General features: G+C 38.7%; 1 protein-coding gene across 5 annotated transcripts in view; it reads left to right on the top strand.

Annotated features, from left to right (window-relative positions):
* The first annotated feature begins 246 nt into the window (after positions 1 to 246).
* Positions 247 to 25,826, top strand: part of MYBPC1 (myosin binding protein C1) — a 70,986-nt gene continuing 45,406 nt past the window's right edge. For all 5 annotated transcript variants that reach the window (XM_069003032.1, XM_069003030.1, XM_069003029.1 and 2 more), the window contains exons 1-3: positions 247 to 358; positions 19,697 to 19,729; positions 22,632 to 22,673. In XM_069003032.1, coding sequence (XP_068859133.1) covers positions 334 to 358; positions 19,697 to 19,729; positions 22,632 to 22,673 — 100 coding nt within the window. In that variant the 5' untranslated portion in view covers positions 247 to 333. The remainder of the gene's footprint in view (positions 359 to 19,696; positions 19,730 to 22,631; positions 22,674 to 25,826) is intronic.

Raw genomic sequence — 25,826 nt, 5'->3', positions numbered from 1 at the left:
AGAGCAAGCTGTCCGGCTGAATTTAGAAAGTTATAGATGTTCTCATCAGCCCCATGCAATGCAGCAGAGATTCCTTCCAAAAGCCAAGGGAGCAGAGGCTGCAGACAACAGATGTGAAGGGTTTCCCATAACTGTCAATTTTCAAAGTGTTTGCATTGAAAAGAGAGGAGGTGCTATTTTGATTGATATTTCAGCCGCAGTATATAAAGCAGAGGAATTCTTCTTACCCTCTGCTTGTCACACTGATCTCACACACTCTCCGCTGGGCTTGGGGCTACTACTGGCTGCATCTGAAAGGCTGAAACTCTCTGGGAATAAAGAATCCTTGTAACAATGCCGGAACCCACCAAGAAGGATGGTAAGCATGACAGAACATTACCTGAGCATTTCTTAAATACAGGAATGATGAGTACGCTCACACACCAAACACCTTTTAGACCACCTTGCAGATATCAGCCACAAATAATATTGAGAACAACAGCCATGTAACATCACTGAATCATTAGAGATCACCAATCTTTTTAGATTAAGAAACTACCTTCAGGCAGGGCTATAGCACAAACTGTTTTAGACAATAAACTATGACTGTGAATGGATTTTGAGAAGCTACTTGATTGGGCAAATGCTGTATTCATTTTTTAAAGACTACAGGATTTCTGTAGTGCAATTTGTGGTTTCCCTCTTCTAAGCTATCTAAACTCTGGAAAAGAGGGAATAAGCATTTCTTATGATTTAAAGAGTCAGGACATTGATATGTTTTTTGTGCAGTTTTCTAATAGTTGTTGAATGGGAAGAATGTGCTTATGAAACAGTTTTAAGGTTCTGATGAAAATGTATTCTGTAGATCTGATGCATAAGTGAAGAATATAGTAAGTTATTCTGTACAGCTTGAACTGGAATGATTCATTCTGGCACATTACAGAAATTATTATTTTATGTTTCAGAAGGATGGATAAAGTCAGTAATGCTGGCCCCTTCTGTGGTGCTCTTAAGTTCATAGCAAAGAAACTGAGTATGTAGTCTGCTACTGAGACATGGAATTGTCCATTGGAGGCTGAGGAAAAAGGTGAAAAATATTCAGAGTCTATTATTTAATATTTTTTAAAAGCTAATATTTATTTTTCTACCGCTTTGAAAATTTAAGCTAAATAAGCTTCTTCTATTTACATTATTTCTATAGCCCTTCCTGTATTTTTCTTTCAAATCTGTACGTTTTGGTAAGAATTTTTGATTGTTATTTTTTGACATTTATTATATAAAGAGCTTTTGCAAAGCCATAATATGCAGCCTCTATATGCTTTTCAAATATTGGTGAAGGAAAGCTATACACACAGCCTCCCTAATTCATTCCCATATGCAAAACTGAATTTAATCTTTAAGGTATGGAAAGTATAGAAGTCATCAATTAACATTTATTTCCCATCAATTCTGAAAGACCTCCTGAAAGGCCAATGTGTGTAGCTTGAAAAGGCACATTTGATTTAACACTGACTTACCAATAGCATTGGCTTTTTACAAGTTTACAAACATTTTACAAGGGTTTTTTTTTTTTAATATTTTCTGGTTTTAGGGAAGGCAGGAGCAGAGCAACTGTCAGGAACATTACTCATTTTTGGCACCTTCTTCAGCTGGGCACACATGAAAACTAAACTTTTTGCACTACTGAGTCTTAAGCAAGTAGTGTTGACAGAACAGTGTGATCACTTTACTTACTGGCCCTCCTCAGTGCTCGAGGACAATGATAGATGAAGTAGCCTTCTGAAAATAGCTACACCAAGTGCACGTATTAATACAAGAGCCTAATCCTCCATATCAAACCTAGAGCCAAGCCCCTTCTAGAGTGTCTTATTTGTAATTCAAATTATTTACACATGTATTAAGTGTCCTTTTTATTTGATCTGTTATTTAAATGGGTATTATACACTTTAATCAGAATACATTCTGTGTCTGTCAGCTCGAAAAAAAGCCAACCCTAAAATATTTGTGCACTTTCAAAAGTTATGCGCTTTGAAGAAAATTAGTTTGGAGGCTCATGTTTCTTATTCTGTTTAAAATAAGATTGTTTCAAAGATGTTCTTACAATGCAGTGATTACAAATGCAGCTCCATGGTTGTGTTACAAAATAAGTTTAGCAGCTCTGAACAACATTATATTGCTGGTGGAACAAATGGGATTTTTGATGAGTCAATATTAAGGACCTAAAACATGCTGAAGCATTCTGCCTTAAGAGGGCTAGAATTCACAGGTAGTAGTGAGCTCTGGAGAAGTGATACAGTTGGGTTGTACACTGGTTGGTCCTTGTTGCACTCAGTTTATTTGCAGCCAGGAGATCAGGGGAGTAGCAGGTTTATATTATCATACTTTAGGGAGTAGCTGCTTCCTGAAGATTTTTTTGTTGATCAAGACTTTGCTTGAGCTTTTGGCAGCACTTGTATTGTAAGTGTGAGCACCTACTGTATCAGTGGCAGGAGAATTTGGTACCAGTAACAGTGCAATACTGCTACTCATGCAAGCCCCACTAATACCAGCTCTACCAGTAAGAATTCAGAACCTCACATGTTCATCCAATGCCTGTTCTCATGATAATTTCCAAGGCATCAAGGGCTGAAGGAAATTAATCAGTGAAGGTGAACCTCAGACTGACTGATTCTGGAGATTACCACTGGAAGGACTCTCTGAGAAACCTTTGGTGAGCTTGTTGGAGGACTACAATAGAAAACAAAGGGGGGAAAAAAGAGGCTTAAGGTTTCTGCATCACATGGGCACCTAAACAGTGTTCTTCTGACATTTCCAACAGAAGCAACCTACTTGAATTATCCCATACTCCTCATTTGCATAGGCCCTGCAAATTAAAATCAGCACACACAAGCAAGTAGTGAGAAATCAGAAACTGGCTAACACTTGAACATTAAGAAAATCTCAGCTTTGTGTGTTTTTTGTCACTACAGTCTTTGAAGTATGTAGCTTAATTTTTCAGAGGCAGTGCTATAGCAAGCTCCCAGGTTGTTTTTTCAGGCCAAATGCTCTTTGAGCTATTTTAAGATTATTAGATTAACAAAGTGAGAAAATTCCTGACTTGGTGACAGTGTAGCCTCACAAAGCACTCTTAACAAATAGGATCACCAAATTAAACACACCACTCAGTTCAGAGAAGTTGGCTGGAGAGCTTCAGCCTGATGGAATTTGTCACTGTAGAAACAGGCTTCCATGACCAATTATTTAAGGCTTTTATGGTACTCCTAAAAGTCAAGTCCTGTATATAGGATCAGATGTAGCTTCTTTGTAGATGGTCATGGTGTTGTAGGACAGTTTTTTTCTAGCTGCCTCAAAATATATGTGCAAGGTGAAGTTTACATCAATGGGTTAACTGATCCCAGTTAGTGACTAGGGTGTGACTGTGTTGCCAAAGACCTTAACCAGTGCATTTAATTTTAACAGCCTTTAGCTTTCCTGGTGACTAATAAAATAACCCTCCCTCACATAATTACTTCCTGCAATTTATTGCAATCACTCAGTCAATCTTTCCTCTCCCCCCTTTCCTTTAACCAATACTCATAATAAGAGCTGCTCATTAATTAGGTGCCCTCTTAAGCTGTCACAGGCCATGGCATTTGGATACGCTTTTGTAAAGGTGCCAAGTCTCTCAAGAGCAACCTTTTCAAACTATTTGTGGGCATCATCCCACAGGGACAGGTGCAAGTCTGTTCCCAGTAGGCAGCTCTGTAAATTTGCCTTATTTACTCTCCCCAATCTAGGAAATAACTCATGGCCATGAGTTAAGCGACCATTCCAAATTTTGAGCCAAAGCATTTATTGACTGTCTGCCAACTTCATTTTCCAAGTGTTTGCAAGCTCTGCTTGAATGATGCTGCCTGGAGCACCCACATTTTGGCAAGGAATCAAAATTAAAAGCAGTGTGTCTACTTCAGACAGAGTTTGAGTAAAATTTTATTCAATCTACAAATAGCATAGATGTAAAAGTTGTGAAGAAAACTGCTTGCATATACTGTCTGTTAGGAGAAAAATCTGTAAAACATGAAGCAATTTGTGAAAGGAGGTAAACAGACATAAATACCAGTGCAGACTGCTTTGGAGATATGGTAACACTGCTCCCCATGAAGACACCCAGTGGAAACAGCCTTTACTTCTATTTGCTTTTAAACATAATTAGTTTCGTTTCATTGTGAGATTTTTTTCTATCCTTATATTTGCATTACATTTACAATATTCTAAATAATATGACTGTCTGGTGTATCAAGTTAACAGTCACTGTCAAACAAGTCACTTAGACATATAAATCATATAAGTAGAACTGTAGATCAGCATTCCAATGAGAAAATAATCTAGGCATGAAGGTTGATTAAGAGCTAATTAATGTCAGATTTCTTTTAATATCATATTTTCAAGGCTAGACAATTTCTCATAGATGAAAAAAGAAGTTGAATGGGAATTCTGCTTTACTGTACAGATTTGGCTTGTGACAAAATTAAAACTGCTGATGGAAAGTTTTCCTGAAAGTTCAAGATCCCAGCATGTGAACATTTTACAACATTGTTTAGTGCTTTCCACGCAGAAGACTGGACCTGTATAACCATTTTATATGGCACCACACTGGGTAGTGCAGCTGTTCTCTCCTTGCTGCATAGTGGTGCAAAAGAAAAGCATACAGACTTCCATCTTCTGCAATCATCTTTGCTCCTCTGCAGAACTGTGGAATGTATTCCCATTATTTTTAACTTCCTTCAGTCTCAGAGCCAAACCACGCTCAAAGTCAGGTCCATATGTATCTTTTGCAAGCTCCGTATTCAAAACGCAGGTAAATGAGTTTTGGTGGATGATGAAAGACTGAAACCCTAACTCCTAATCTTATTTTCCCTCTCAATTCTTTAGAAAGTTTCTCTTCATCACCTGTAGCTAATAAATTTTAAGCCCTCCTCAAATGGAAAACAAACTTACGCCTCACTGTTGTTATCAGATCTGTGAGGGTGGGCTGCGCTCCCGTCCCGCGCCCCACGGAGCAGCTCCTCCTGCACAGATTGTGTTGCACGCTGGGAACTGAGTTGTTCTTAGATTGCCTTTGCCCTCCCATTGCTAACTTCCAAGTGTTGCTCCCACACTTCCTTCTGAGATGCCAGAGCATCTCAGATTTATTCTTTGACCTTCTGCCTCCATTGTTGCTAAGTTTCTGACAACTTTTTCAATCAGATTAATGTGACTGAAAATTCACCATGATTTATCTTTGTGCTTTTTTGGTTGGTTTTTTTTTTTGTTTTGTTTTGTTTTGTTTTTTGTTTTTTTTTTTTTTTTATGGTGTAAATTGAAGGCACTACTTTTTTTCTGATACAGTGCATTGACTTTATTTTAATACTGCTGTAGGAGGGTAATGCAAGATTGATCTGGCTTACTTGCTGTTGTTCTTACTTGAGTTGAAAAGCCTGTCCACCCTGTGTGAAAAACAGTGCATCTGTGCACAAGAATAAAATGTTTAATATGGTCACACTAAAATGAAAACCTCATTGAGTTTAGGAGGAAAGCAGGGAACAGTCTTTCAGCAGATAAAAGAGTGCTTTGTACTTGGCAAAACTGAATTTAGCAAATGCTGCCTTTGTGCCTCCCTGTACTGCACCTGTTGGGAAGATAAATAAAGGCCAACCCAGTTCTTTCCCCTCATACCTCCTAAATATATCACTTTAAGAGAGCTCTAAAAAAACCAACAATGCTGCAGTACTCCTCTCTTCCATGAAAAACTGAATGAGTTTTTTCATATTAATTTCAGGGGTCTACCAAACAAGGTGGTTGCATAACCGAAAAATGGCACAGAGATCTGGGGGGACTTCAGTTGTGAAAACATTTGTAGCTGCCCAACACATCAACAATCCTTGGAAAATAAGTCATGGAATGTATTTCATGTTTCATCAGGGGACATCCAGAGTGTTCCTTAAAGGGGAACAGCAAATCAAGTTTGAAAATAAATTAGCTGGGGAAATTTCCCTTGGGATAGGGATGAATACTAGACTCATCATTCATGGGAATGCAGAGATTCCAGTAAATTAGAGGTCCTAATTTAATAATTGCTCTAGAATGAAAAAGAAAAAAAATTTCTTATTCAGACACTAATGTGACTTTGCCCTGAATGTAAAAATCTGTAAAATGAAGGACAAGTGGATAGGATTGTTAACTTCAGTTGTAGTTAGAGTTTTCTCAGTCCCATCACAAGCAGTTTTATCTCTCGAGTCTGAGAAACTGTCTGACTGAGAAACAGCCCCTTCTTGTCCCACCCAGCTCACTCTCTCTGCTCTCAGTCACAAATTTCTGAAGATTCCAAACAAAGGTTTCTCTTTTTCACTGCTGTTAGAGAATCGATAGTTGAAGCTATTTTTCCATCATTCCATCATCGTTCACTTTATGACACCAGGAGGTTTTGTTCTTTTGCTTTGAAGAGTTGCTGGTGTTTTAAGCATTAGGGACAAGAGGAATTGACTGAGATTAATGTCCATGTTAGTTCGTTGAAAATGTTGGTAACTTTGCATCTTTGTAAAGATCCAAATGGTCTTTACACTGTCACAGAAGATCTCTGGGTTAGGAACCAGATACCCAACTGGAAGCATGTGCCAGTGAACTTGGTGTTCTTGCTGCCAGTGGAGTCAGGGTCAGACACTCATTAAAGTCAGAGGTCCGCTGCTACTCAGCTGACCCAGCAGTTGCCTAAACATAGGTGCCTCACTGCCACATAAGATGCCCTGGGATACACAGAATACCCATCTTGGGCTGGCAGATAGGACTCAGGACCTGTGGGAAGCCTGCAACACCATAGAACAGCAGCTAGAAAATAGATGGCCATCCTACAGGATCTGCGTGTCCTTCATCCCCTATGTGTATGAAGATCGAGCCATAAGCAGCTATTTCACAGTGAATAAAAATCTGATTCCATTGATTATAATGGCAGCTTGGACTCCCACTGCACATCATAGACACATTCATGTGCCTCCCTTTTTCTGAGCACCTTAGAGGTAAGTCTGCAGGGCTGCTCTACAGTTTATTCAACTGCTGTTTAAGGATTTTCTTCAGTGAGTAGTTTTGTAAGAAGACAAGGAGAGACCTACATTCCATTATTATTTGCATGTGATATTCAGATGCTCTTCCCCAATAAATAAGGGAGCACATTAGGCCCAGATTTCCTTGAGTAGAGTGCACCCTTCTGTAGGTAGTGCACCCTTTATTTGATAAAAATAAAATAATACCAATGAAGAAAGGTTCTACTGCCACTCTTTTGTTATTTTGGAGAATCTGATGCTTTTACTTGTTTTATTTTCATAAGAAGGGATCAATATCCCTTAGTGCGTGGCTGAGTGTTTAAATCAACTCAGCATTAAATTTTTGCTTTCCTTCAATGAGAGGGAACAGAAAGTTGCATTCCTGTTCAAATCAATAATAATTCATCTTCTTCCTTTTTTTACAAGCTTACTCTCACTTCCTCCAGCAGCTTCATGCTGTTAGATGAATGACTGGTTACATCAGTGATATTTGTACCTATGAGCAAAAAGCACTTTTAATGTTAAATAACGCAGTGTTTCTGAATATGCTACAAAGTGTCAACAAAACACATGTAGGAAACTCCAAGAATTCCTGTTTCTGGAACTTTCTAGTTTGTTTGGTGTGGTCTTAGCTCCTAGAGCTCACTGAACCAGCAGATGTTCAGCCAAGATGAAGCAGCTTAGAGAACAGAGTGAATTAGAGTAAGAATCCAGTTCTGTGTCCAACAGGACTTGATGTCCTAGGAAGCCATTCTAGCAGGCATGCTTTGGTGAAAGTTTCAGTTAATCTTCACTGGGATGCTGGAAGGACAGAAAGTTACTCTGGATTCAAGAAGTCTGAAGATAAACTTCTGCTCAGAAACCTCTCAGACCCTGAAATATGCAGCCTACACCAAAGGGAGTGGTTTCTCTTTGACTTCTCTCACCCATTTTCTGTGCCTGTATTGCTATCAGCATCTCCACAGAGGAGTCACTGGGACATAGACTAAGGTGATACAGGATGACTTACACCCACATGGCTTAGAACAGCCTCTTCTGAAGACCAATCACACCCACAACCCTCTCTTCTGGTTGGCCAAGTGTCTTTATGTGTATTTTCAGTTCAAAGTGACAAAATACTCTGTGGTCTCTGCTGCAGTTAGCCGTGGTGGTGTTAGATGTCATAATACTGAGATACTGCATGCCCTGCTCTCTCCTTGTGCTAGATGGAGGTTAATTCAGGACATTAGACCTCCTGCAGTAATGTTGAAGGGTTGCTGAACAGAAAGTCAAATATGACAGAGTCTCAGGAAAGTTCAAAAATTTGAAAAAAGCCACCATCTTAAAAATTGCTTCATGAAGTGAAGTTTGCCACAGAGTTGTTTGCTCCAGGAAAGGCCATCATCAATATGACAACTTGTAGATCAGTCAGTGCAAGTGTTTTCCAGAAGGTGGGAGCATGGTTGGGTAACTCATTTCAGAATTTAGAGCCCCTCCACATGCCCCCTCCATGTTTCCAAAAGTGTACAGACCGTGCAGCAAGAAGGAAATCCTGCTGTATTCTTGCAACAATGGAACATGATCAAGACAGTCATTGCTCTCCCTTCCCCGGAGATTAGGAAATAGGTCTCTCATAATTTGCCCTGTTACTAATTGAAAATGGTGTGTGATCTACTTCCTAGGGCAGTTGTCCTTATATGTGACAGCTCCAGCAAGTTATTTTGATCAGATGATTATTACAAAAAGTTCTGTTCTAATTTAATTCTCTGTAGGATCAAATGGTGGTTTTAGGAAGCATCTGAAAGCATTGTTCAGTAGCAGCATGATGCTTCCTGAGACGGATCTGTATTAAAATACATTCATCATGTCTTTGCAACCCCAGAATAACTTCCTAATTTTGGTCATATGTGCTAAGAGTAGGCTGCAGTCAGCCACAGATATAGATGAAGATTCCCTTTTCCTACAGATTTTGGCTTATAGATCTCACCTCTGTGTATTTAGACTTTAATTGCAGAGATGTTTGCTCTATATATTGACAGGATGGAACATGATAGGCAGTGATTGAGCAAAAGCAATTCACACCAGAGCACAATTACTTTTTTCTTAAAAGGGAGTCATCCTTTGCTCAGCCAGCCTGCAAATCTGGTCCAAAAGCCTATTCCAGATTTTTCCTTCTCTCAAAGCCCCGAAGTTGTGACAAAACTAAACTGAATACAAATGCAGCTAAAACTGAAAGAGACCCCAACTGAAAAGTTTATTGACTAAGTTGGTGGGAGAGGTCTTACTCCTTGATACTCACCTACTACAGAGTGTTGGTGGACTAGAAAGAGCAGTAAAACAGTTGTGAACAGCTGTTGAATTCCAACTTCCAGGTATTTTTGTGTTTATTTTCATAGCTCTCTGCCACGAGATCTTTTTGGTGGAAAAGAAATGCACCAATTATGGCCTCTAGTTCCAACAGTTCTAGAAGGAAGAAAATCTTCCTTTTATCAGTCTGAGCTGATTGTGTGTGTGTAGTAGGAGCTTTCACTGTTTCCTGAACTGAAATGAAACATGTCTAACCATTAGCACACCTCAATGTACATAGTATTGCATTTCCATCCTTTTTCAACAGCTTTCTTCATTTCCAGTGCCACTAAATCATTGTTCCTATAAAAATTGCAGCAAACACTTATTCCTGGTGGTGTGGAGAATATCTGTGGCTTGAGATATCTAGGAATGACCACATGAGAAATGTCATGCAGATGGAGTAATTTATAGACTAATAGCTTCTGGGTCTCATCCTGTGATACTCGTAGGTAGAGATATACATATGTACACTGTAGCACATTTGGTATGTTGTGTTTTTATAAGAACATGGTATCTAGGTCAAAAACCTTATTTTAGACCCAAAGAAAAGTGTAATTCCAATGGAGACTGTGGCTGCCACTCCCCCACAGATGCAGACTTCAGTGAAGGCACAGAGGGTCAGATGCCTGATGACATTTTTTCCATGGCATTCCCTCCAGCCTTACTAATCTTTCATCTAAGCTTTCCTTAGCCCTATTTTTAAAGGGGAAATCTGACCTCTGTCCTGTGCCCCTTTTTCTTTGCCCTTGTTTTGCATTTCCATGTTTTGCAATGAAGTTTTCTCTCTTACCCGACAGCTTTTTTTAGCTGGAGAGGAACCATATGCCGTGAGCTGTGACTGTAATTCACAACAGCATCTTAAATGCATTTTGCTGTCAGGCTTTGTAAGAGCTTTCTTTCATGCATATCACTTACTGATTTACTGATACAAACCCCCACAGCTTGTCTGCAAACATCCTGCTGTGTGCAAACGTTCCCTAAAGGCAGAGATAAGTGTCTTGGGTTTTTTTTTAAAGTGAATGCATAAAATTCTCACAGTTATCCTCATTGATGCAGGATGAGATCGAGAGGTAGAAAACGTTAACAGTGGTAACATGGAGGGATGTTTGTAATTCCATATGTGAACAGCCACAAAGGGACATACATGATTTCATGTAGGTCTCCTAAATTTCCACCTACAGAAAGAGTCCTTTCTTTCCACACATGCAAAACAGTCCTAAACGTTTCCCAGCACAAGGTTGAATCCCAGGAATATCTGAACAATGATAAATATTTACATACAAAAAAGTTTACAAAAAGAGAGAACTCCTTAAGTCAGTACACAGAAATCTCAATAAAGAAGTAAGTTTCTGAGTTTTAGGGCAATTTCTGATTCTTTCTGTGTTCCCTATCAGCAATACTGCAACTCTGATACAAAGCTTTCCTGTATTGCCAGTTCGGTTTTTTTTTAAATTCTTCTCCAAACTTAATTACAAGTCCACTTTGCTTAGCATGTACTGGGACATTGAAACTCACAAAAAGTAGTAGTAACTGAATTTTGTAGTCTGTAAGTTTGAGTTACCCTTAGCAAACTAAAAAGTGGATTCTACTACCCTCTTTTTCATCTTGAATGAAATGTATTCCACAAGTCTGATGACTGAAAGTCAGAATTGGATAGAAAATTCAGGGTGAAGTAAGTAATGGGTTATTAGTGATTAACTACTTGGAACAATCCCTAATCACGTAGGCGCCTGACAGCCCTGAGCCTGGGCTCCTGTTACAATCCCATTCTGTAAGACACTGCCTCTCAAGAGGAGGCTGAAGGCTGAAATGCAGATGACAGGAGAGTGCTCTTATCTGAAGAAGTCTAAGACTCTTCCTTCTTGAAAAGATCACAGAGTATCAGATTATCTGTCACCCACTGTCAAATAGAGTTTAGCAAATGTTTTTCTTATTTGGTATTTGGATATGGTTGTGACAATGTTTAGACCCAGTTGTAGCATATATTACTCTGACAAAGAGCTGATAACAAGCTGATATATTCAGTCCTTGGCAAATCCCAACATGTGAATGGCTGGTTTTGCCCTGACATCAAAGAAAAGTTTTTGATCAAAAATCACGGAATGGGAATACCAACGGGATTTCATTTTAAATCACTGAAATGTTTTCATCTGAATTTAAGTGAAAATGAAACCCATTAGCATGTCTCAAATGTTTCCTTGGGACTGACTGAAAGAAGACAGATTGCATGAATTCATGCCACCACGGCCTTATGCTGATGTCATTGCTTTCCCTAAGAGTCAATCTCCCTGTGTGGAATGATTTCCCACTCTCTGCACACAACCACATGACTCTCAGGATTACTCTGAATGCACTGAACATCAGGAGACAGTCGTTTGTGGAACTCACTACGATTATGCAGAACATCAGGTCCATGCTGTGATTTCCATAAAACAATACTGCAAATGATTTTCTTAATTCAGAGTGAAATATTTCAGAACAGCTCAGCAAAACAACTGTGTTGTGTTTTGGGTTGAGCAAGACTAAAGACATTTTTCCAAACTGGCAAATGTTTCCTGAGCTGGTCGGGAAATTATCTGGCAATCTGAAAGGAAGTTCATTACTGGTTAAGTACTCATCTCCTGAAAGAAATGACCTTTCACCTTTATTGCTGACTTTTATCCTATAATTAGAAGTGCAACTGCCATCGAAAATAAATTGTTAAATTTGAAGAATAGATTACTGTCATTCCTGAGCAGCAGTTCTGTGGTTTAGGAAGTTTTTTATGTGATAACCTTGTCTACTTTATTACCTTTTGAAGCTTTCAGAAAGGATGTTGGCATTAGTCACTGTACTTCTATCTCTGGTATTACACTGTGGTGTCTTTTGCTTTCAATTTGCCGTTGGGAATCTCTTGAGATAAATGAAAATATTTGCTTCTAGAAAAAAAATTAAGAAACTATTGCAAGGAGGGATAGGAAACTGAGAACAAAGGCTAGGTATTGTCATACTTTTTAATATGGGATCAGACTAGTCTGATGAGTGAAATTGATTTTGGTACATATGTATTGAAGGTGAATTAGGATTGGGTTATTTAAAAGAAGAAATTTATTTTGGTACATACATATCAAAGGTGAATTAGGTTTGGGTTATTTAAAAGAAGAATTTCTCGTGGCTGGAGTAGGAGTAGAAAGAAAGAAACCCAAACTACACCGAGCTCCTGCATTTTGTGTTTACTCAGCGCAGTTCCTGAGCATCGGGACTAACCTGGCTCGCTGTGGCTGGGCTGTCCTACGTCCCTGCGGATACTAAAGGGCTGAATTTCCCCTGGGAGCCGGATCCCTGGTTTTTCCCGGAGGCAGGAATCAGATCGCCCCCTGCGGGGCAGGAGCGGGCACAACGCCGAGCCCAGCCCCAGGTGGAGGGGGGATTGATTCCCTTCACAGACCTCAACCAGGCATTTTAAATACAAAGAGGCGGAGTAAATACTGGGCTGTGGTACAGGGCAAGAGGCTCTGCAAAGCTCCTGCCTCCAGCCCCTCCAGGAGCCTGTGCCGTCTCTTGAAACTAAGAGCAAGGGCTTTCAGGTATGGCACTGCTGGAGTAAATCTGTGAGGTTCACAAGTCCGGCTCATGTTTTTCAGGATTGCTTTTGTTGTTGTTGTTGTTGTTGTTGGTTTTACATGTAAAAATAGGAGCGTTGCTTCTGTCCTTCAGACATAAGCACCCATCTTGTTGGCGATATTTCCACAGCCAGCTTTCTCCTTTCTGTTTAACCAGAGCCAGAATTGTGTAGTGCATCCTGTGAAGCAGGGTTAAAGAATGGCTCAGATGACTGAAACAGGTAGGTGAGGAACACAGAATGTCAGGAGCTGTGAATCATTTCAGACTCACCTTAAGCTAGTGGCATACAAACTGAGATGGTGCCATAATAGAGGAAAATATGAGGCCCTCTATCATTTGTAGGAAGAAGCTGATTCTGTGTGGGATTTCCACCATTTTCACTGCACATTTTAGGAGGAAAATGCATACTAGGAGCTTCTTTCAGCAGCAGTTTTTTTCAACAACCTCATTGTATAACAATTTTTGCAGTGACATTTCAAAGTAGAATGTTTTTATTTCCAAACATGGAAATAAAATTTAACACATCAAGATGTGGAATAAAAGATAAATCAATGTCACCCTGAATAGTCTCAGACTCTGCAAGTGCAGTTGTGCTGACAAAGCCTTCTCATGAAGGTGTAGTAATGACGGTAAGCTGAATTACCTGAGTACAAGTCACACTGGTAAACACTGTAACACATTTCAGTGAAATCCTATTGTTTGGTAAGTGGTTAACAAGCAAAACTTTACCTACCAGATTTTGCAGGATAGATAACATCACAAAATTTTAGTCTTGGAAGTTAAAAACAACCCCACAAGTTGAGATTTTTGGTTTGGTATGGTTTTAATGATGAAATAAATTAGAAAACTGTGATTGTGAAAAACTCAGTGGAAAAAGATTTAGTCAAAAATTTCTATGATATTTGGCACTCAAATTGTAGTCTGTTCAGTGTGAGGTACCAGCATAGATACTCATTTTTTCTCTCAGCTGTACAAGTGCTCAGGAACTAACATTTATGGATTGTTTTCTTTGATATAAGGTAAGAGAAGAAAGATATCATGGAAATAGAACGGAATTCAATTACTCCATCCTGGTGCCTTGTGGACTGAGTAGGCTAAAAATGAGTTTAAGAGTGCAGGGGAACTTGATAACCAGACTATAGCCACTTAACTTTACCCATCTGTCTTAAATACTGTCAATGCTTTCAGCCCTCAAGTCAGGGAACATTCTTACACTTAGCCTGTGATGGTTTGATTTGCTCCGGTGGCTGATGAAATCTTTTATATGGAAAGTGTTTAGATTAGTTCTGAAATGGGACTACTCTCAGTGAGATTATATGCTGGGACTAGTTATTATCCTCAGGCTTTTTGGGTTTATTTGAATTTTAATCATATGCAAAACTAAATTTTTAAGCAAACTCTTTATTAATTTTACTTCGTCTTCAGTCCCTACGTAAAGATGCATCACTGGACTGTGACACTTTTAGCTGCTGGAATATAAAATAATTTCCTCTTCAGTGAACAAGCTGATTTGTTCACTTTGTCGCAATAAGAGGGAGTATTTAACATGTTGTTTTCACCTTTAAACACTGTCACAAGTCAAACCCAGCAGTTTATCTGTCCAATCCATCACTACAAGTGGAAACAGAAACTAGAAATACATTATGAATCAGTTTGGCTCTATCACACTGCTGGCCACAATAATAGACATTTGACCAGCCACCAGAGCACCAATAAGCCACCAGAGCTTATTTACTTCAGTCCTTTAGAGCAACTTTTGCTTTCAGGACTTAGGACCAATGTCTGTTTAGAACAATTTCTGTAGGTATATTTTAAAAACAACATAACAAATGTCCATGGAAATTCATAAAACGTGGTAATGATTTCAGCTGATATTGTAGCTCCTTGCTGCTGCTCTGATTGGGAATTGCCTGTGGAAGTTGCACACAAATCAGATTATTTCTCAGTGGAGAACAGTCTCATGAGGCACCAGGCAGACTCTGCATACATGACTGTGCTCTGTGTTTTGCAGAATGATAAGCATTGCTCTCTTTTTTTTTGAGTAAGAATTGTATTTACTTCAGTTTAAGTCCAATTGAACACACTTTTATTGATTATAAATGACTTTGAACCTAGCCCTCTTCCAGCTCTTTTAGTCTGGGATCTGCTAACTGTACTGTTTCCCAATGACATGTTCCTGATGTTCTGGCAATCTCTCTAGTTTGTCGAGTAAATTCCTGCCTTCCAAAAGGTGAGGCTATGGCTTTTACCCACATCACTGATGCCACTGTTATCTGAGTGAACTGATCCACAAAAAAGAGTCCAACCATTTTGAGCCATTTCTTTTCTTCAGAGCACCTTTTTTTCTGGGAATATAAGGAATGAAAGGAATAAGTTTTACTGCTTTTGTCTGGTCTGGAAATGAGGTCTGTCAAGCAGCCATTCCACATCTTAAGTCCTTCCCTGCCGACCTATTTCAATGGAGCATCTATCCCAGGAGAAAGCCTTGTGCCACAAGGACAGTTCTCGTGTCTTACCGGGGCCAGGCAGAAGGGACAATCCTTACACATGACAACTGCACTGGGGCTGAGGTGAGCCCTGCTCTCTCCCCAAACCAGCATTTTGTCTATTTTTGACTGACTAGCAGAGTCAGCACTTTAGGAATGCCTACGTAATAGTTATATTGGTCTGATCCCTCGAGGCTATGTCCACAAGATTAATCCACCTACTTAAATTTGACACAAGTTGACAGAGACAGGTCTTTGTGACAAAAAGCATTAAGTGACTATCCTCATGTTGTTTGACATATGAGAGTCTCTTTAATATGTTGCTGTTGCGGACAGATATCATACCTGTGTCTGTGATGGTGCAGCCATAGTCCTGCTTTCCAGGTAAAAGGGGGATAAATCCTCTGCTCAGACTGGGTGAGATCCTGAATCCCTTGGCTGTTCTTTGCTGGGTTGTAACTGATCTGTATACAGCTGCAAGGAGAAATGAATGCAGGAGACTTTCCTCCTCCTTCCTGTGAATGTTCCAGCCCAATCACGACGAAATGCTATCTTTAGTCTTTCTGCAAGCCCTTTCTGCTCTAGGTCATTTCCTTTACTTACCTAAGGAAAAAAAAACAAAAAACCACCCACTACTCATTATCTAAAATGATTGAAAGTTCTTAAGCCTTAAGCCTACCCAAAATAAAGCTGGTCATGAGAACAGAGTTGAAGGATGGAGAGTTATCCAGCCAGACCTCATTCCCAGTATATTTGCTGACAGGTTATAGTTCTTGAACGGTCTGAACTGCAGGACTTCAGGATACTTTGCTTTCAGAACAGCAGTAGAGTAGGACCTGGAGACTGTTTTAGAACAATCATCATGCCACATTATGATTGCACTCCAGTGTGAAAAGTAATATATGTGATGTCAGGGAGTTTCTATGCTTGGCGCTGTCAGAGAAGCCAGTGGAAGTGGGAATCCAGAGCCCTTGAGGACTGGCCACCACACACAAACTGACATCCATATGTCAGTTCCCTGCCAAAGCTTCTTCTGGCTGTTGCAGGTTGGATGCCAGTGCAACCAGACCTAAAATGGAGTTGAAATTTTAAATAATGATAGCCTCAATTTAACATGGTTCTTAAGCATTTCCATAACTTTAGCACATCAGTTAATCTCATGCAACTTTTTAAAGCTTTGTTATCTATATGCAGAGCAAAAGATTTTAAGTCTTATTTTATCTGAAGAACTGAACATAGTAAATGTGAAAAAAGAGACGGAAAACTGTTGGTAATGGGTCAAGTTGCATCTCCTGCTGAGATGTTTGCATGAGCGCGTATATAATTATAAATTACAAATAAAAATGTCTTGGCTCTAAGTGCTCATATCCTGTGTCAGACTGGATCCTGAATGCATCTCATGACATGGCTGAGGCATGAAAGCATTTCTGGAGATATTATCTAAGTGACAGTTGTGCTTTCATTTTATTTGCTCACTGCACTTAATACACTCAAATAATAAAATAATATCTTTTCTGAGTAGCTGTCTAGAGAGGACTGCTAAGTTTATTCCTATTCTTGCTGTAGAATCACATATAGCCAGTTAATTCCTACTCTTGCTGTAGAATTACATATAACCTGATGCATTGCCAGTTTCACAACCAGTGATTAAACCAAGGTCTGTGTTTAGCATGACACAACCCTCTGAAATGCAACATTCTCAGTTTCTCAAATAAAGAACTGCAACGAAGAGACCTTTTGTTTCAGAGACTCTGAAGTAGAAGTTAACTTTAGTTGTTCTGTAGACGGTGCACTTGACATTATGGTGTCAATTCAGTGGTAACTAGACCTTCAGCAGCCTCTTTTCCCTTTAGCTCAAGAGGCATCATTGCAACCCAGTGAACTGCACTTCTCCAAAGAGATTGAGGACTGCATGCTGGAGACCTTCTCCACCAGCAGCCCCCCTGACAATGCCGGGACAGAGCACCATATTAGGCAACAGGCCGCAGGGAATGGCATCTGGGGACTCCAGGGAGCATGCCTCCTAGGGAAGGAGCACAACCATAAGCTGCTGGTTGAGTGTGCAGAGCCCTGTCCTGGCTGACAAGCCTGTTGCAGAGGTCAGCCAGAGAGGGCTATCATTCTTTGGGGAGGTGGAAACTACTCGGAGCTATTAATGGTTTTTTTCCTGGCTGTCCTCAGGAATGGAACTGTAAGCCAGGCATGACCATGAAAGGGGTTGCACATGGCCAGAAGATTATGCTGAAGTATCTCCCATGTCTCTGCCACCCCCAGTGCCTGGAACTCTCCCCGTTTCTTTTTTCTTCCCACATTATACCTCAGGTCTCTCGTTTGAGATCCATTCTTGCCTCGGTTTTCTTAGCAACAACTTGAACAGTCTTGAATTATGGTTTAGGAAACAAACCACTGACTTCTTGGTCTGACTTCAGTCATCATCCCATCACAGAATAGCTGAGGTTGGAAAGGACCTTTGGAGATAGTCTAGTCCAAGCTCTCTGCTAGGAACAGGGTCCAATAGCGTAGGTTGCCTAGGAGAGTGCTCAGGTTTTGAATGTCTCCTTTTGTTGTCTGCATGCATGAGATGAAGTTTAGACCATAATAATAGTGTTTCAGGTCTGGTGTGTGCCACAGACTTTGGCTAACATCTGTGCTGGCTATGGCAGGACTTGTAAGATGTGTGATTGCTGAGCAGCAGTGCACTGTTGGTGAAGCCAGGGAATACCTCTCAAAAGGAAAGAAAAACTCAAGGCAAGTCCCTCAAAAGTCTCATAAGCCTTTCATCTGATAGTGGAAAGTGTTTTAGTGCTTTATTTGTTGAGTTTTCAATTAGAAATTTGTAACTCTTACTGGTGAGCCAGGGAGGATTTTCTAATCCAGTGTTCATAAGAACACTCCCTGTTTCTAACTATTATATTTCACAAGGAAAATTATACAATCAATAATTTTCTGTTATTACTTTTCCATACAAGAAACATACTTCCATGCCACAGCAATTTCTCAGCGGAATATTTTACTCTCAGTGGAAATAGTGAGAAATGTCATGGTAGCAAAGCAAATAGGTTCCAAGACATACTTTTTGTGGTGCAATTTTTATGTTTTCATATGAAAAATTTTCATATTTTTCTAGGCTTCAAAACAAAACTTAGTATGTCAGTAATTAGACCAGAAAAAATAAATTGCTATGAACCTAAGTAAAGATATTTTATTATTTTCACACTCTGTGTGTCAGTCTTTAATACACTTCCTTCCATTCTGTGTGATGGGTGCTGTGATCAGAACGTACAACACAAGCTCTTTCCTTGTAGCAAGGGATTCTCTTTGGAACCTCTACAAGGATTTGCTGTTATATCTGTGTATGTGATTGGTAGTTCCTAAACCATATCAAATCCACACAGTCAGCTTAAAATTATATTTGCATTAGAAATATCCCTCCCTTTTAAGCATTAAATGGATTTATTAAGAATGAGAATTATGTTTTAGCTGTATTTAGAACTGAGGGTAAAGGAATAGCCTTACCAGCATTTCTGTGTGACAGAAATTGAAATTTTGTTTCCTGAATCTGACCTGAGGTGGGGTCCCAAAGGTTAATGCTCGTAACATGACAAAGGTCAGTAAGAGCCATCTACTGTTACAGTTCAGGGTTTCGACCTTTTAAATCTTTGCTTGTTATAAGTAGTTAAACTGTAAATCAATGCACTAGTGCCAATAAATATTGCTGTTTTCAACGCATCTGGACTCCTAAAGCTTTTAAATGTTGAAAATAAGCTTCCTTCTCTGTTTTAAAAATATATTTTAGCTAGTCAATTTGTTCAATCACTGGAAGAGTTGCTGAGCACTGGAACAGGCTGCCTAGAGAACTGGAGTCAGCATCCCTGGAGGAATTTAGAAGATATATGGATGTGGTGCTTGGAGATGTGGTTTAGTGGTGACTTGGCAGTGCTGGGTTAGTGGCTGGACTCAATGATCTTAGAGACCTTTTCCAACCTAAAAGATTTTATGTTTCTAAGAATATTATCTATCTCCACACTAAACAAGTTCACTAACCTCTCTTTGCAGAACAAGAGCTTTAGATCTCTGACCTTGCCACTCTGAAGTTGTCACATGTTGTGTGCGTGAAAGCAAAATAAATTTCATAACTGCATTCAAATATTGAAGAACTCAAAGTCAACAAATGTATACCAAATGTATGAAAAAGATTCGCTTGGATTTGAAGCTCAATGTCTGTCTTCTTTCCTTATTTTTCAGAAACTGAAAATGAAAGTGCACCACCACCTCCAGGTTAGTGTAAAAAATGCTAATTTGAGCTGTGGCACTAACAACGGTTGCATGAGACTAGATACTGCATAGCCGTAGTATGGTTTGTGCTCATTGTCTCTTTGAAGGTAAGAGGACAGTAAGAGAAGTTTAAAAAGCCTGCCCAAGTAAGATATTCTCACTTCACTTTGCCTGAATACTGATTTTTCAGGCTCAGTTTTTGTTTGCGAGTGACTAGCTGTTTGCTTAACATTGCACGTGTCCTTCAGGATACAGGGAAATGATGGCCACTTAAATTCTGTGGCCTAATGGTGCTGTTCTCTTTGATGTTGGACAGCATCTAATTACCAAAATATTTCCTTTCATTTTGCCTCAAAGGTACACTGTGAGTAAAGTTGACAGAATCAAGCATGATATTCATTTCACTTAGTCCTTTGAAAATTATGTATCCCATCTAAGTAGTTCAACATTGCTCCACCTCTGACCAGCAGAGCACATCCTCCATCATCCAATGGGCATTTCCCAGATAACCTATCTAAAATGTCACTAGATATCTCTGTGCAGGCAATTGCCCTGAAGGGTCTGATTGTCTAGAATGGAGTGGCTGAGTTCCAGGAAGCCAAAGTTAGGTGAGGTGAAACTCATTCATCAGGCTGAGGGCTTCAGGTAAAGCTGAAGCTCTGCAAAGCACAAGGGTTCTCTTAAGTGGGAGCTGGAAAGGCAGGCAAGCTTTTGCCTTGTGCCATTGAGTAACTTGAATTATATTCTCAGATAATGGTTAATACATATATCTGCAATATGCATGTCTAATTTAACCATTTGGTGAGTTTAATTCTCTGTATAGCAACCTCAACAGCAATTCCAAACAGAACAAATATTCTCACTACAAGTGTTAAATTTGCTTTTACTTACAGTCTTGCTAACTGGCATTTCATGAGGCTGATTCAAGATGTCTTTGTTCCAACAATACACTCTTTCCTTAAAAATGACAAAGGTAGTAGTATCAATTGCCAGGAGGAGTTTCATGGTTAAATTATCCATATATTATTTTTATGTGATGAACTCTTTCATATCGCATACATTTGTAAAGAAAGTTAACTGGTATTTAATTAATGATATTCTAGTGAACCATTAAATTTGTACTGTTAATATTAAACTAATTAATTTCACCCTTAGGGTCTTACCTGATATACTTTGTACTGGAATTCATGTTTTTAATCAATCTTAACTTTCAAGAAGAACTGAAATGAGAAACAACATTTTGTACACAGAAAGGAATAGCATCTTTGAAGCATTACCTTAAAAATATCTATTAACAATTTCAAAAAATTAGCTTCTGCATTTCTATTTAAAAACACAGAATTAAATGCAAAATCACTTCTGTAACCTCTTTTCTTTTCTCCTTACCTGTTTTTCTTCTGAAAAATGAGTAGGGTGTCATTAGGCTTTTATGGTTAGGCACACACCAACTGGGATATTTCTAAGCTGCAAGTGTCAGTCACTTCTAGCTTCCTTCTGCCTGACTGAAGATGCTGTCATCTTGGATTATCAAGTGCTAATACACAAAGAGGGAAGTTGGTTTCAAGATTCCAAATTTTATAACTTATAAATATTTTATTGGCCATAATCAAGCATCTTGAACTGCACCAGGAAATTTTTGGGAAGTCATTGTGAGAGCTCCTTCCAGATCTTGATGTCAAGCCACAAGTGTGGAACACTTTGGCTGATGAAGTTTTCAAATGGGATGTAGACATGCTACCATCTGCCAAGAATAGTGAAATCTCCTATCCCAGTTCCTACTGGGAAAATGAAGTGTTACTGTGGCAAAAGCCCCATTAAAAAGGAACAGGTTTGACCATCTGGCCAAGATGGGGAACCTGACAACTGGAGCTTGGGAATTTAGGGAATCCAGACAGAAGGATCCAAGAGTCTGTCACACTACCAGAACATGGATTTTCCTATTAAGTTTCAGGTTTAATTTTCATAGTTACTGTGGCTGCACACACGTCAACAAGAAATCAGGATAATCAGAGAATCAACTGGCTCTTGCAGATGTTTCCTCCATGGAGCTAAAATTATCCTAACTCCATCCTGACAATGTTACTCTATTGACCATCACCCAAACCCATGTTCTGTCAGGCAGTTGACAAGTAAGTTTGCCACAGAAAGCCATAGTTCACAGGCAATAGAATATTGACCGTTTATACCTTGAAGACAGCACAATTCATGTGATTTGACAACATTCTAGATTACTTTGTATACAAATTGAATGAGGTAGGAAACAAAAAGGAATAGGAATCCTATCAAATCCTGAAATAGAGAATATGTGGAAATGGTTTTGTTCAAAGCAAGTCCAAGTTTTCTCATACATATGAGGCCAAAAATAATTCACCTTCACCTGCTCAGAGTAGAGGACAGGTTGGCAGTTCTGATCAAGAAAACTAAATACAAGTAGTCTTGGAAAGACTATGTTGATAATGATGAAGGTGATGATAAAGAATTAAAGAACATCCTCAATACACTCTCTGTAATTTTCCTTAAGGATAAACTGAGTGGCAGTAACTCATGTCTGATCCAATTTCTTTCCAATTAACAGTGATATGTAACTCATTTCAAAAGCTTTTACCAGTTAGCCCAAGAACAAGAGACTAACAATTGCTGCTTCTAAAAAGCCTAGCATTTTTTTTCCACTGAGTCCAGGAACATCAATCTTACACGACTTGTTCAAAACACAGAAATTGCATTGATATGCACAAGTTGTAAAATGCTTTACAGGATTGCAACTGTACATTACATATACACATGTATCAATCATTCTTTAAACTTGTTTTTCCAATACCAGCAGAACCTGTATTGTTTAATGCTGTGTAAGTCTTTCTTTTTACTTTAAGATCCTCTCAAAACTATACTTGTACTTCCTACACAGAAAAAACAGCACCACAGGAGGGTGGAAATGAAAAGGGTAAAGGTAAGTCTGAAACTATATTTTAAAAATGGGCAATTAAGGCAACATTCCTAAATGCTGTTCTGATGCTGGATTGTTTGAGCTTTAATTCAGGATTTTGATGCTAAATTTCAGAAGTGTGATGTGAGGCTTCCTAAATCCTTTTTCTGCATGACTTAGCCAGCACGAGGAAATTATGATACTTACGAGTATCTTCAAAAAATCTGCAAACCAGACTGATACTTTAGCAATATTTTTTTATATTGACTGTTTAATTAATGTCTCACATTACAAGTGATTTGCATGAGCAGAAAGCTGTGTTTAAATGAGCCTGGATGTCGCCCCTGACCAAGCTTGCTTAAACTCAGATACTTTAAATAAAGTGGACAATGTCCTACTGCCATTCTAAGCTGTTTCTGTTCTACCACAGAAACTTGATATTTTACCTTTCCGAAAGCTCCATAGATTTTTTTCATCTGAAATTAAAAATCACACGTTCACCTTTCTGTCCTTATTGGAGCCCAGCAGTTGAGCTCATTACAGGTTCTGAAAAGTGTGTTTGAGGAGTGTCTGTTGTGAACAAATAGATAGCTGTTCCACTAGCAATGCGTGCAAAACTCAGCTCCAGCTTTAATGTGTATTTTTGTGCTGCTGAGATTAGATTCCAGCTCTGTTGTCAGTTCTTCTGATTCCAAGGATATATTTTGAGGCAACTGGGCCAAATTCCCCTACTTTTTTGTAGGAGCCCTGCCAAAGTAGAAATAAAACACCCCATCAGGTTATTTTGAAAACAATAATCTTCTGATCAAAGGCTAAAACAGACCAAGATATGCTTACAACTGATGCAATGCTTGCTTTTCATCTGGCATGGTGATGCTTTTTCATGGCAAATCAAGAAATGGCTTGTTTGAAAAGGTATTCTGGCTTTTGGTCTCTTCCAAACAAAATCTTGTCCTTTAGACTGACTGGATGCATACTTGATACTTGAAGATTTATTTGGCAAAGGCATGCATGGCTATTTTTCTCAGCAGAGTCAAAATATAAATACTAAGAGTGTGTGATTCAAGTACCCTTTTGAAAATGAAAATGCTGAACCAGGCTTCAGTGCATGCTATTTTGCCAGTTATCCTTCCATCGAGCAATTATTTTGACACATAGAATTTTGTGTGAGTAATCAAATCTGTCAACTTGGTAATGGAAATGCAATTCAGAAACAATTTGCATGCCTAATGATAGGAAAAAAGATGAAGGTCTTGCCTCAAGCTATTCCAACAGTTAGTTCTGCTTGCTTTAATTTGGATATGAGAGAAATGTTTGTTCCCAAACTGAACATGAATAGTGATTTCCCCACTGCTTACAAGCCTACATTTCACTGAATAAAAACGAAAACATGGTAGGTAACTTATCCAATACTTCTGTTATCTTCTTATACATTATTATGTTTCTGTTTGGAATTTAGTAAGTATTTTCTAGGAGGAAAAATGTTCTTCCTGAGGGAAACCTCTCAGCACTAGGAGGATTTTACTACCAAAAAATATTGTTTGAGATCCTACTATGGAAATATTTTCCAGTTTCAGTCCATGATGGCAGCAGTTGCCTCTGTAAAAATTCCAATGAAAGTCTGAATATTAATACTTAGATGACCTTCTGCCATGCTCCAGTGAAACTGTCACCTCTGCAAAGCAAAGTAGATGACATTGCCAGACACTCAGTAGTAATACTTTTAAAAATTACTTACAGTGCAGTTGTTCCTATTAGCACTTGTTTTATTGCAGAATATCACCAAGCAAGGGAAAATATATTTTCATAGAGTGATTCCTTCATGTTTGTGTGCCAGAAGAAAAAACTCTTTGTAAGGGTGAGCATAACTCACAAAAAAGGAAAAGATTCCATTCTTCCAATCTGTCCAAAGTCATTTACACTTGAAAATTAACAGTTCAGCAAGCAAATTACTACAGAACCAGCTAGATGTTAGCTTTTGTATAAACTATATGTAAAACACTTTCTGCAGCCTCAGAAGTAGCAGATTTGGGTACTTCCCTGAGTGGGAATGAGATGGGAGAAATTTAATATCTGAATTCCACAACAATTCTACAATGCTTGTGTGTCAGCAGTTGTGACCTGTTTGCTGATAATTTATGAGATTGAGCACACTGTAGGAACCTGAGATGGGCCCCTGCTGTAGCACAGTCCAGCTGGGACAGTGCTGGAACCTGACATTTAGGAAGGGAATCTTGGTAGTCCATGTAAATCCCATAGTCCCTAATTTGCACCTCATCCCTAAGACAAAATTAAGAACAGAAGTTAGGAAGATGGAGTATACCTACCTGTGTGTCTGTTTTACTGTTTTATTTCTTTTAAGTACTTACTGTCTGTGTAAAATTACATATTTATATTCCTTTGTGTTCACTGTAAAGTTATGAAATGCAAAGCAGTGTAGTAAATTCTTTGTATCTTGTGGTTATTTTTCTGTAAATTAGTAGCTCAGAACAGTAAACATAAAATTTTCTTTCATAAAATAAACCATTTAAAAATATCGATAATAATGTTGTAAAAATTCAGGATATATATGATCATCCATTTTATTTTCAGAGAAAAAAGTGAATCAGCACAAATTCCTCCAAATTTACTGCATTATCTTATATTCTTTCAATTTAAATGGTTGTGTCTTTGTTTTTAATTTTAGCATTATCTTACAGATTGAATGTTATAATTTTGTTCCCACTTGCTGGAATAATGATAAAATTTTAATATAAATTTGCTCATTCCTTTTTTTAGGTCCCATCCAGCCATTCAGAGAGCTACTAAAATTTCTGCATGTTTTACTGATACCTTTCCTCTAGGTTTCTTCCAATCATATACTAAAATGTTCATTGCACGTGTCATCCTTGTGTTTTTCCAGGTTTCACTTACCCATTCATCTCCCTACTAAAACTTCCCTTCTGTAGGTATGTACTTCATTTACCATTTCCAAAATGCCAAGTCCCCTTGATGGGACTGCTGAACACCCTTTGAAAATCAGATTGGTAAATTGAAGTCAATTTGAAACTCTCAGTCTTACTGTGCTCTGTAATTTCAGCATAAACAATGGAATAGAAAAATAAAATAATATGCAATTAATAGGTTTTTGCCACTTCTGTGAAACATTAAGTTTGTCAACAATGTGACTGGTGGCAG

Source organism: Aphelocoma coerulescens, chromosome 1A (assembly GCF_041296385.1).
Source record: "Aphelocoma coerulescens isolate FSJ_1873_10779 chromosome 1A, UR_Acoe_1.0, whole genome shotgun sequence".
NCBI classification, from domain to species: Eukaryota; Metazoa; Chordata; class Aves; order Passeriformes; family Corvidae; genus Aphelocoma; species Aphelocoma coerulescens.
Note: the sequence above shows the minus strand (reverse complement) of the source record. Positions and strands in the feature narration are given on the sequence as shown.